The sequence below is a fragment of the Carlito syrichta genome, unplaced genomic scaffold, assembly GCF_000164805.1.
Source record: "Carlito syrichta isolate Samal-C Ts95f unplaced genomic scaffold, Tarsius_syrichta-2.0.1 Scaffold143061, whole genome shotgun sequence".
In the NCBI taxonomy this organism is placed as follows: Eukaryota; Metazoa; Chordata; class Mammalia; order Primates; family Tarsiidae; genus Carlito; species Carlito syrichta.
The window spans coordinates 33,217-46,373 of NW_007087157.1; the positions used below are offsets into that span (position 1 = coordinate 33,217).

The window sequence follows — 13,157 nt, forward strand, 5'->3', positions numbered from 1 at the left end:
CTCCCCCGCCCGCTTTTTGAAGCGCGTGGCTTGTTTCTTTCCAGCCAAGTGCCCGAGGTAGCTTTAAGTCGGAAGGGCGGGTGGGAGCGAGGCCAGAGTGTCTTCCTGGAAATGCCCGTCTGTCTTTCACGCTGTGCATCTTAAAGATGGGGGGCTCGCGCGATGGGGAGCGTGTCGCGCTGCTTGTTTGAGTTAGTTGCTGCTGTTATTTTGAGCCGGAGCCCCACCCCGTCGCCCAGGCCGGAGGGCAGTGGCACGCTCACGGCCTCCCCGGCGTCGACCTGCGGGGCCCGGGCGATCTTTGCGCCTCCGCCTTCCAAGTAGCAGGAACTACAGGCGTGCGCCACCACGCCCGGCTCATTTTGGATTGCAGAGACCAGGGCTCGCCAAGTGCCGGGATTACAGGCCGAGCCACCAGCTGGGGCTGGTCTCAAACCCTCGGGCTCCCAAAGTGCCGGGATTACAGGCCGAGCCACGGAGCCCGGCCTCACTCACTTGTTTTCACTCAGAGCTTTTCCAGTTGGAAGGTTTTGGTGGGAAATTGCTGACATTAAGATGTGTTATCTAAAGTGTAAGTTATTCTTAGACTTGAGGGAATAAGCTGAAGAGTCTGTAAGTTCTACCAGCCATGCAAATACGGTTTTCTAAAATACCTTTTTTGTTTGTTTGTTTCAGATTTACAGCCCTGAAGAGTCTTTCCACGGCCCATTTTTCGCCTTGCAGTCCTAAGTCCCATGTGGAGACCCCAAAACTTTATATAAAGGGATATAGTTTGAATTCTGTGGAGTGTAATTTTGTATATGAGTTATATTTTTAAGACATTGAAGAGTTTTCAGAAAGAAGGATTAGTAGAGTTCATTACTGGTACTTGATACAAAGCAGTGATTCTGTCAGTGATACAATATTTTGTCAGGCCTTTTGGGTAACACTAGGAAGGACAAGCGCTGTCTTGGTAAATTGATTCATCTTTAATTACAGCTTGGCTGATACTATGACCGAAGGGTCCTTAAGGGAAGAGCAGGGCATTTAATTTTTAAATGCAGCATTAAAAAGTGAGTACTGTGGACATTTTATGGTTAACTAATTAAGTTTATGGAGGAAATGTCTTCAGTTGATCAAGAATAGTAAAGTGGTATACAAAGCCAGGAAGAAACCATGTTGCTACAGGATTGGAAACAAGTATAGACAATATTTAGCAAAGATGGAAGTGTTTACAGTTTGTGAACTTTAAGCAAACTTAATTTGACATATGTGCACTAGAACAGGCACAGGTTCAACAAAGCTTGTGACTTCCCCCAAAATTGTTAAGCAGTATAACCCACTTAAGGAAATATTAAGATTATAAGCTATGTGAAATTAGGCTTTGACGGCGTAACTGTATGAAGACTTTAATTACTTTTGTTTACTAGAATAAAATGAGATTTTTGGATGTCATATTAAAGTGCCTCTAGGAAAAGAAGCTTGCCTGTAATTTTTCACTCCTGTGGCACAATTAAAGATTGGCCTGATATCGAGGCTTCAGTGCTTTAACTTGAATGTAGATTAAAGGCATAATTTAGGTATTCTGTAGTTGCTTACAGTTTTGAGAATATAAACCTTAAAAAAAAAGCAAGGAATATTAACACTTTTAGAAATGCATCAACGTTTTTTGGCTTTTTGGATAGTATTACACTAAATTATGAGCAGATAGCACTTGGATTACCTAAAAGAGTTCATACAGTTACAAAGAACCCTAAGTAGTGTCTTGGTAATTTAGGAAAGATACTCATCCTACTTGACTATAAACTCATGTAAATCCAGTAAAGGAAATGTAGTGAATTCTGCATAAGTAAAAGTATCATTTGCTTTCTTTTCATGGTAAAAATCTAATTTAGAGTGAAGAAATTTCACGTGAAGGTTTTAGCTATCCAACAGTACTGTCACCTACTAATGCACAAAACTACCTCCCAAAGAGTTGTTCGAGGTCCCTCGAATCAAAAACATTAAGAGTATAATGGAAGATAGCACGGTCTTGTCAAATTGGACAAACAGCAACAAACAAACAATGAAGTATGACTTTTCGTGTGAACTCTACAGAATGTCTACATATTCAACTTTCCCTGCCGGTGTTCCTGTCTCAGAGAGGAGTCTTGCTCGTGCTGGTTTCTATTACATGGGTGTGAATGACAAGGTCAAATGCTTCTGTTGTGGCCTTATGCTGGATAACTGGAAACACGGAGACAGTCCTGTTGAGAAGCATAGACAGCTCTATCCTAGCTGTAGCTTTATTCAGAATCTGGTTTCAGCTAGTCCGGGCTCCACCTCTAAGAACACTCCAGTGAGAAACAGTTTTGCACATTCACTGTCCCCTACTTTGGAGCACAGTGGCTCATTCAGTGGTTCTTATTCCAGCCTTTCACCAAACCCCCTTACTTCTGGGGCAGTTGAAGATTTCTCTCCACTGAAGACTAGTCCCTACAGTTATGCAATGAGTACTGAAGAAGCCAGACTTCTTACTTACCGTTCGTGGCCATTAACCTTTCTGTCACCATCAGAACTGGCAAGAGCTGGTTTCTATTATGTGGGACCTGGAGACAGGGTAGCCTGCTTTGCCTGTGGTGGGAAGCTGAGTAACTGGGAGCCGAAGGACGATGCCGTGTCGGAACACCGGAGACACTTTCCCAGCTGCCCGTTCTTGGAAAACTCTCTAGAAACACTCAGGTTTAGCATTTCAAATCTGAGCATGCAGACACACACAGCTCGGATGAGGACGTTCATGTACTGGCCTTCCAGTGTTCCCGTGCAGCCCGAGCAGCTTGCAAGTGCTGGTTTTTATTACGTGGGTAAGAAACGCGTTTTGTCTGTTTGTTTTGGTGTACGTATTAGAACACGTGTGGTTTCCATTTCTGGTCTTTTTTTCCCCCTTTAGGTCGCAATGATGATGTCAAATGCTTTTGTTGTGATGGTGGCTTGAGGTGCTGGGAGTCTGGTGATGATCCGTGGGTGGAGCATGCCAAGTGGTTTCCAAGGTAATGGTTTTGAGAAGGTGTTTCTACACAAAACTTTGCTCAAAAGAAGTAGGCATGCTGACAGGACTAAGCTCACTTTTAAGAGATAACAAAGCCTCTGTATGTTGTTGGGGAATTTGCCTTCTAAAAGATCAGACTTTAATTATTTTATTAGCCGGGCTCGGTGGCTCAGCCTGTAATCCTGCGCCTTGGAAGGCTGAGGTGAGTGAATTGCCTGAGCCCGCGGGTTCGAGACCCGCCTGGGCAACTTGGCAAGACCTCATCTCTACAATAAATCAAAAAATTAGCCAGGCGTGGTAGCGCGCGCCTGTAGTTTCAGCTACTTGGAAGGCTGAGGCGGATCACCGGAGCCCAGCAGGTCAAGGCTGCGGTGGCCGGGAGTGGCCACTGCACTCCAGTCTGGGCGACAGAGTGAGACGCCAACTCAAGAAAAAAAAAAAAAAAAAGATCTGAGAAAACATGCTTTTTATTTCCAAAATACTTTAAATAAAACATGTCACTTTTCAGTTGAAAAGTCAAAATTTATATATTATGAATGTTAATGACATAATTTCAAAATACAACTTTTAACAATGCACTGATCCATAATAAAATGTTACATCAAATTTTTTTCATCATGTATCACACAAAATGACAAAAAGATTTTTTAAATTTCCTGAAGGGGTTCAAGCGATCCTTCATTATTGCGAAAGGCATTCACAGGTCAAAATATGGCCTGTGTTGTATGATTCCACTTATACTGGTGCCTAAAAAGGTCAAACTCATAGAGACACAAAACAGAATGCTGGCTGCCAGGAGCAGGGGTAACAGGGAGTGAGTATCTGATAGATACAGGGTTCCGGTTTGGGAAGATGAAAAGACTCTGGAGATGGATGGTGGTGGTGACTGCAGTGCAACACGAATGTACTTAATGCCACAGAACTGTACACCTAAAAGTAGTTCAGAGAGTAAACGTTGCTATGTCTATTCTGTTACTATAAAAAGCCAGTCTCTTGTCCAACTCCTCCTCATCACACAAATGAGGTCTAAGTCCTCACAGCTACCCAATTACAAAGACAGAATTAATCTCTAATTTTATGTCCACTAACAGCATTGTCCCCGATTCTTCTTAGACTCTATTTACAAAAATAAGACACACCGCTAGAGACAGAGAGGCTAAAAGGAGGCGAGTGAATATTGTAAAAAGACAAAACTGTACAGAAGAACTTACAGCTATAATTAAAACGTTATTTTGGTAGCTTGTGTTTGTTTCTTTCTTTTATGTATGTATGTATTTATTTATTTAGAGTTGGAGTCTCACTCTGTTGCCCAGGCTGGAGTGCAGTGGCAAGATCACAGCCACTGCAACCTCTACCTGCTGGTCTCAGGTGGTCCTTCCGCCTCAGCCTTTCAAGTAGCTGGAACCACATGGGTGGATGACCACGCCTGGCTAATTTTTAAAAAAAAAACTTATTGTAGAGATGAGGTCTTGCCAATTTGCCCAGGCTGATCTCAAACCTGTGGATTCAGGCAATCCACTCATCTCGGCCTCCCAAAGTGCTGGGATTATAGGTGTGAGCCACCGCACGCGGTCTTGTGTTTTGTTTTAAATTATTAAATAAGGGAGAAGACTTGGGTGCTTTTTGTAAATACTTCTCTGAAAACAACACATTTCAATTGTGAGTAATCTTTAATCTCAGTAAATGAAAAACCACTATATTTTAGCACAGTTTATTCACTTATTACATATTTGCGTGCCTACTTGGTCCTATTTTAGATGTTGGGGATGTAACAGTAAACAGGACGGACAAAAGTGTCCTCATGGAGTTTATCAGAGCAGGGGGAGCAGAGGGTGGCTGGAGTTAATTACTCGGTCATCCCTCAATATCTGTGGAAGATTGGTTCTAGGGTCCCTCTTGGATCTGAAAATCACTGGATGCTCAAGGCCCTTAGACAAAATGCATAGTATTTGCATATAATTTATGCCTATCTTCCTGTGTACCTTAAATCACCTCTAGATTGCTTACAGCACTGGTACAATGTAAAGACTGTAAATAGCATTAAGTTTTGAGTTAACATATTTTGGATACAAGCTCTTTATGAGATGTGTTTTGCAAACTTCTGCTTTTTTATTTGAATTTTAAAAAAATACCATATCTAAGCGATACTACACAGTACAATTGTCTCTTTGTATACTTGGGGTATTGGTTCCAGGATGTTCATGTATCCCCAAGTTTGTGCACACTCGAGTCCTGAAGTTAGTCTTGCAGTACTTGTGTATCCAAAAGAGCTGGCCCTGTATCTCTGTGGGTTTCATGTTTTACAAATAGAATTCGCATTTGGTTGAAAAAAATCCACTTATAAGTGGACCTGCACAATTCAGACCTGTATTGTTTAAGTGTCAAATGTATTTCTCTGTCTGACTTATTTAGCTTAGCATAATGCCGTCCGGGTTTATTCCTGTTGTGGCCAATGGCAGAATTTTCTTTGTTATGGCTGAATACTGCAGCGTGTATACATGCATGTAGCACACTTTTATCATCCATTAACCTGTCATAGACCGCTTAGGTTGTTTCTGCGTCTTGGCTGTTATGAATAAAGGTGCTTAAACGTGGGAGTAGAGATATCATTAGAGATACTGATCTTACTTCCTTCAGATATCTACACAAAAACGGGATTGCTAGATCATATGCTAGTTCTATTTTTAATTTTTTGAGGAACTTATGTACTGTTTCCAAAATGGCTGTACTTCCATAATGGCTGCATTCCCACCAATAGTAGCCAAGGGTTCTCTTTCTTCACATTTTGCCAACATGTGTTATCTCTTGTCTCTTTGATACTAGACATCTTAACAAGTGTGAGGTGATGTTTCATTATGGTTTTAATTTGCATTTCCCTAGTGATTATTGATGCTGAACACCTTTTTATGTACATGTTGATCATTTGTATACTTTTGGAAAAATATCTATTCAGGCCCTTTACCCATTATTAAATCTGAATTTTTTTTTTTGCTGCGAGTTCCTTAAATATTTTAGATACTAACTCCTGTGTGTAGTCAGTGTCTAGCTTGCATGCTTGTTTGCCCATTCCGTATACGGCCTTTTTGTTTTGTTGGCGGCTTCCTTTGCTGAGCAGAATCATTGAGTTTGATGAAATCCCACTTGTTTATTTTTGCTTTTGGTGTCTGTGCTTTTGGTGTCATATCCAAAAAAATCTGCCAAGATTAATGTCAAGGAGTTTTTCCGTTTTCCCTTCTGGAAGCTTTATGGTTTCAGGTCTTACATTTAAGTCTAATCCTTTTTTATTTTGAGTCCGAGTCTCACTCTCACCCAGGCTGGAGTACAGTGGCAGGCTCACAGCCACCGCAGCCTCGCCCTGCTGGGCTCAGGCGATCCCTCTGCCTCAGCCTTCCGAATAGCTGGACCCACAGGCATGCGCCATCACACCTGGCTCATTTTTTGATTTATTGTAGAGACGAGGTCTTGCCATTTGCCCAGGCTGGTCTCAAATCCTTGGGCTCAGGCAATCCTTTCGCCTCAACCTCCCAAAGTGCTGAGATTACAGGCATGAGCCACCGTACCTGGTAAGTCTTGGATCCATTTTGAGTTAATTTTTGTAGGTAGCGTAAGATAGAAGTCTGGTTTTATTTTTTTGCATGTTGCCGCCTAATTTTCCTAGCACCATTTGTTGAAGACACTTTACTTTTGAGCATTGTGTATTCATTGTGCCCTTATCAAAGATTAGTTTGCTGCATGAATTTATTTCTGGGCTCTCTATTCTGTTACACTGATCTTAGTGTTTTTATGCCAGCACTATGTTGTTTTGGTTATTATAGCTTTGTAATACAGTTTGCAATCAGGAAGTGTGATGCTTCTAGCTTTTTTGTTTTTTGTCAGGATTGCTTTGGCTATTCTGGGTCTTCTGTGGTTCCATAAAATTTTAGGATTGTTAAATTTTTTATTTCTGTGAAAAACGTGATTGGGATTTTGGAAGGGATTGTATTGAATCTGGAATGCTTTGAGTAGTGTGGACATTTTTAACAATATTTTTTTGATCCTGGTACATGGGAGTTTTTTCATTTATTTCTGTCATCTTCAGTTGCTTTCATCAGTGTTACTTTTTTTTGAGTTGGAGTCTCACTCTGTCACCCAGACTGGAGTGCAGTGGCCGCTCCCGGCCATCGCAGCCTCGCCTGCTGGGCTCCGGCAATTCTTCCGCCTCAGACTTCCGAGTAGCCGTAATTATAGGCGCGCACTACCACGCCCGGCTAATTTTTTGATTTTATTGTAAAGATGAGGTCTCGCTGCCCAGGCGGGTCTCGAACCCGTAGGCTCAGGCAATCCACTTACCTCAGCCTCCCAAAGGCACGGGATTACAGGCTGAGCCACCGAGCCTGGCTCAGTGTTACATTTTTAACTGTATGGGTCTTTTACCTCCTTGGTTACATTTACTTCTAAGTATTGTTTTTGGTGCTGTTGTAAATGGGGTTACTTTTTTGATTTCTCTTTCAGAGAGTTCACTGTTACTGTGTAGAAATATTACTGACTGTTGTATGTTGAATTTGTATCTTGCAACTAGTTAATTAGCTTTAACAGTCTTTTTGGGGAGTCTTTAGGGTTTTTCTACACATAAGATCATGTTGTCGGCAAACAGAGACAGCTTTACTTCTCCCAGTCTGATTCGGATGCCTTTTATTTCTTTTTCTTGCCTGCTTGCTCTGGCTGTCCCTTCCAGTACTACGCTGAGTGGAGGTGGCGAGAGCACCTTTGTCTTGTTCGTCATCTCAGAGGAAAAGTTTTCAGTTTTCGTGTAGAGTATGTTAGCTGTGGGTTTGTCATGTATGGTCTTTATAGTGCGGTACATTACTTCTGTAGCTAATTTGTTAAGAGTATTTCTTGGCCGGGCTTGGTGTCTCAGCCTGTAATCCCAGCACTTGGGGGACCAAGGCCAGTGGATTGCCTGGGCCTGTGGTTTCGAGACCCACCCGGGTAACTTGGCGAGACCTCATCTAACAGTAAATCAAAATTAGCCAGGCATGGTAGCCTGCACCTGTAGTTCTGGCTACTTGGAAGGCTGAGGCGGAAGGATCGCCGGAGCCCAGTAAGTCGAGGCTGCGGTGACTGGGAGCATGCCTCTGTACTCCGGACTGGGCAACAAAGTGAGGCTCCAACTCAAAAAAAAAAAAAAAAGAGCGTTTATCATGAAAGGGTGTTGAATTTTTTCTTTTCTGTATCTGTTGAGCTGATTATATGATTTTTATTCTTCAGTCTACTAATATGGTATATCACATTTATTGATTTGTGTGTTACACTATTCTTGCATTCCAGGGATAAATCTCACTTGATCATGATGTATGATTCTTTTAATGTGTTGCTGAATTCAGTTTGCTAGTTTTTTGTCGATGAGTTTTGAATCTGTATTCAGCAGGGATATTGGCCTGTAATCTTCTATTCTTTTAATGTCCTTCCTGGCTTTGGTATCAGAATAATGCTAACCTTGTAAAGTGAGTTTGGAAGTACTCTCTTCTCCTCATTTGTTTTTTGTTTTTTTGTTTTGGAAGAGTTTGAGAAGGACTGGCATAATTCTTCTTTAAATGTTTTGTAGATTTCTGCTATGAAGCCATCTGGTCCTAGGCTTTTCTTTTTTAGGAAATTTTTTTATTACTAATTCAGTCTCCTTCCTAGTTATAATTCTATTCAGAGTTTCTGTTTCTCCTTAATTTTAGTTGTTAGGTTGCATTCTTTTCTTTTTTTTTTTTTGAGTTGGAGTCTCACTCTGTCGCCCAGACTGGAGTGTAGTGGCCGCTCCTGGCCACTGCAGCCTCGACCTGCTGGGCTCCGGCGATCCTTCCACCTCATCAGCCTTCCAAGTAGCTGGAACTACAGACGCGCGCTATCATGCCCAGCTAATTTTTGATTTATTGTAGAGATGAGGTCTCGCCAAGTTGCCCAGGCAGGTCTCGAACCCGCGGGCTCAGGCAATTCACTCACCTCGGCCTCCCAAAGTGCAGGATTACAGGCTGAGACACCGAACCCAGCCGTCAGGTTGCATTCTAAGAATTTATCCATTCTCTCTTGGTTATCCAATTTGTTAGTGAATAATTGTTTATAATAGTTTCTTATGAGCCATTGTATTTCCGTATTATCAGTTGTAATATCCTCTTGTTTCTTATTTGAGTCTTCTCTCTTTTTTAAATTGGTCTAGCTAAAGCTTTGTTGATTTGGTTTATCTTTTCAGAAATCCAGCTCTTAGCTAGTGATCTTTTCTATTTTTTATAGTCTCTATTTCATTTATTTCTCTTCTGTTTTTTTAAAAAATTTCCTTCCTTCTGTTAATTTTGAGCTTAGTTATTTTTCTAGTTCTTTCAAGTGTAAAGTTAGATTGCATATTTGAGGTCTTTCTTTAATGTAGGCATTTATTGCTATAAACCTCCCTCTTACAACTGCTTTTGTTGCATCCCATGTTTTGTACATTGTGTTTCACTTCTTGTTTCTCTTAGGATTCTATTTCATTTTCCTTTTGATTTCCTCTGACCCACTGATTGTCAGGAATAATTTTACTTTCCACAATTTGTCAATTTTCCAGCTTTGGTCATATTGTTGATTTCTAGTTTTATATCATGGTCTAAAAAGATACTTATATATATGATTTTGGTCTTCAGGAATTTGTTTAATCTTGTTTTGTGCCCTAAAATATGTTCTACCCTGGAGAATTTTTTGTATGTGCTTGAGAAGAATGTGTATTCTGTTGTTGTTTGATGGAATGTTCTGTATAAAGGTTGCGTACCCCCAGTTCAAAAATCCAGAATGTGAAATGCTCTAGAATTCAAACTTTTGAGCACCAATATGATGCTCAAAGGGAATGCTCTTCGGAACATTCATGGTTAATTATTTTTGGATGGGGGTGCTCAACTGGTAAGTATAATGCAGCCGTCCCCCCAAAAAAAAAAAAACAAAGCACTGAAATTCAGAACACTTCTGGTCCCAGGCATGTTGGATACAGAATAACCTGTATGTCTGTTAGGTCATCTGGTGTAGCATGTAGTTCAAGTGCAGTATTTTGTGTCTGGCTGATCTGCCCACTTTTGAAATTGGGGTATTGAAGTCTCCTACTATTATTGTGTCTTTATCTATTTCTGTCTTCAGATCTGTTGATTTCTTTATACATTTAGGTAGTCTGATGTTGAGTGCATATATATTTACAATTTTATATCCTCTTGTGGAATTTATCTCTTTATCACAATATAATTACCTTTTTGGTCTCTTCTACAGTTTTTGACTTAAGGTCTGTTTTATTTACTAAAAATACAGCTTTCTCTGCTCTCATTTAGTTTCCATTTGACGGAGTATCTTTTTTCCATCCTTTCTTTTTCACATTATGTGTGTCTTTAAAGGTGAATTGAGTCTCTTACAGGCCACATGTAGTTGTGTCTTGTTTTTCTTTATCCGTTCAGCTGCTCTGTATCTCTCGACATGAGCGTTTGATCCGTTTATGCTCAAGGTAATTGATGACTGGTGAGGACTTGCTGCTGTCAGTTTGCTCATCGTTTCCTGGTTGCTTGTAGACCCCTTCGTTTCTTTCTCCTCTTGCTGTCTTCCTTTGTGATTAGATTATTTTCTGCAGTGGGGTGCTTTGATTCCTTTTTATCTTTTGTGCATCTACTCTTGGCTTTTGCTTTGTAGTTATCAGGAGGCTTACATTTAATACTTATTGCAGTCTCTTTTGAGTTGCTAACAACTTAATTTCAACGCATGCAAAAACTATTCTTTTACTCTGACCCTCCCCAACATTTTATATTTTTGATGTCACTATTTACATCTTTTTATATTGTCTTCATGAAAAATTATTGTAGCTATAGTTCATTTTAGTACTTCAGAATTAAGTGATTTACACACTACCATTTCAAATTTAGAGTATTCTGAATTTGATTATATATTTATCTTTACCAGTGAGTTTTATACTTTAATATGTTTTTATTTTACTAATTAGTGTTCTTTCATTTCAGCTTGAAGAAATCTTCATCATTTCTTGTAAGGCAGGTCTAGTGGTGATGAATTCCCTCAGCTTGTGTTTGTCTGGGAAAGTGTTTATCTCTCCTTCATTTCTGAAGGACAGCTTTGCTGGGTAAAGTATTCTTGTTTGGCAGTTTTTTTTCTTTCAGCCCTTTGAATATATCATCTTATCTTCTGGTCTGCAAAGTTTTTGCTGAGAAATCCACTAATAGTTTTATGGGGATTCCCTTGTATGCAATTAGTTTCTTTTTTCTTGTTGTTTATAAAATTCTCTTGATTTTTTTGTTTTTGACAGTTTAATTATAATGTGCCTCAATGAAATTATCTTTGGGTCGAATCTGTATGGGTTCCCATTAACTTTCTGTACCTGGATGTCCATATTTCTCCCTAGATTGTGAAATTTCAGCCCTTGTTAATTTAAATAAGGTTTCTGCCCTTTCTTTCGCTTCTTCAATTTCCATAGTGCAAAAATTGTTTTGCTTGATGGTGTCCTTTGATTCATGTAGGCTTTCTTCATTTAAAAAAAATTTTTTTCTCTGACTGGATAATTTCAAATAACCTGTCATCTTGTTCCATGTTATTTCTTCTGCTTGATCATTATACTGTCGATGCTTTCTATTGCATTTTTATTTTTTTAATTTTATTTTTCAGCTCCTGAGTTTCTGTTTGGTTCTTGTATGATTTCTGTCTCTCTTCTCATTGTGTTTGTGTAGTATTATTTTTTTATTTCATTGTCTGTGTTGTTTTACAGTTCACAGAGCTTGCTTAAAACTGTTATTTTGAATTCTTCATCTGGCAGTTCATAGATCTCCATTTCTTGGGGGTGATTACTGGAACACTATTGTGTTTTTTTGGTCATGCCATGTTTCCTTGTTGTTGCTGCTTTTTTTCTGTTTCTTTAGCTTTGTGGGGATATCTCTGCATTTGATAGAACAATGACTTCTAGACTTTACCAGCTGGTTTTGTTGGAGAAAGACCTTTGCCTGTGGGTGAATGTGAGGGCGCGAGCTTATAGTTGTGTGGCTCTGTGGAAGGTCCAGCATTGTAAACTGTTTGCTCAGATCATCATTAGTGAAGATTTCAGGAGTCCCAAATGCGTAAGGCTGCAGTGTTCACATCAGCAGCAAGGGCTTGTTGTGGTCTTTGGTGGCAAACGCCACTGGGGACCTCTCGGTTTCAGGTTCATTCCTCTTGGCAGTGGTTCTGGCTTGTGGGTGCCATCATGGTACCTGTAGTGAGACAGTGACTCGGGGGCCAGAGGTGGGAGTGTGGGTGCCTGTAGCGAGACAGTAACTTGGGCGCCTGGGGCACTGGCTAGCCTGCGGCAGTGGTGCTCCGGTGCCTGAGATTCAGGTGCAGGCCAAGCAGCCTGTGAGCGGGGGTCTGGAGCGCACGCAGTTCAAGCGCCCTGGAGCAGAGTCGCAGTACAGGTACCTGTGCAGTGGCTGCAGCTCCGGACTCTGGAGCAGGTGTGAGCTTGGGGGACGCTGCTCCATTCCTGGGCGGTGCAAGAGCTGCTCCTTTGGAGGGGAGGGCTGCAGCTGCACCTCCATCTCTAGGAAGTCCCCAGGGGCAGTGGGGCTGGTTACCTTAGTGGCGAAAGCAGGCAGTGTTCTCTGCGGAGTAGGGGCTGGCACTAAGGACTGCTGCTGCATCTGGTGTGAAACCCGCAGGGAAGTCTGTGGCTCTCAGTGGCTATCCAAGTCTCGTGGCAAAGACTGCTGGAGTCCTCACCAGAGCATGCCCCTGGGGACCATGGTGGCACCCACCACACAGCTCGTAGAGGCAGTCCCGGCTCCTTGTTCTTCGCCATCTCTAGATATCTGCTGCACAGATCTCCCAGCAATCCTGATTGTGTGGTGGTTCTCCCTTTTACTGCTTCAGTGTCTTGCTGTGGGTTAATTGGACTGCTGAGTTTTCCTGGGGCTGTATTTATTTGTGGTTAGCTGTTTGACTGTTTTTTATGGGCAGAAGAAGGCTGGTGTCTCCTACGCTGCCATCTTACTAGTGTCACTTTGCAAACTTTCTTTCAGTCTGTAACTTGTCTTTTCATTTCTTTAACAGTAACTTTTTTTTTTTGGTTGGAGTCTCACTCTGTCGCCCAGACTGGAGTGCAGTGGCCCGCTCCTGGCCACCACAGCCTCAACCTGCTGGACTG

At 41.3% G+C, this 13,157-nt stretch overlaps 1 protein-coding gene across 1 annotated transcript; it reads left to right on the forward strand.

The window, feature by feature from the left end:
- Positions 1–681: 681 nt before the first annotated feature.
- LOC103251546 (baculoviral IAP repeat-containing protein 2) lies at positions 682–3,025 on the forward strand. The gene is made up of 2 exons (XM_008050138.2): positions 682–2,822; positions 2,909–3,025. The coding sequence occupies exons 1-2, from the start codon at positions 1,994–1,996 to the stop codon at positions 3,010–3,012; spliced, it is 933 nt and encodes a 310-aa protein (XP_008048329.2). The 5' UTR covers positions 682–1,993; the 3' UTR covers positions 3,013–3,025.
- The last annotated feature ends 10,132 nt before the right edge of the window (positions 3,026–13,157 follow it).

Coding starts and splice junctions, on each gene's coding strand:
- LOC103251546 (XM_008050138.2), top strand. CDS start 1,994: ATGGAAGATAGCACGGTCTTGTCAAATTGGACAAACAGCAACAAACAA. Junction 2,823..2,908: donor TGCTGGTTTTTATTACGTGG/GTAAGAAACGCG, acceptor TTCCCCCTTTAG/GTCGCAATGATGATGTCAAA.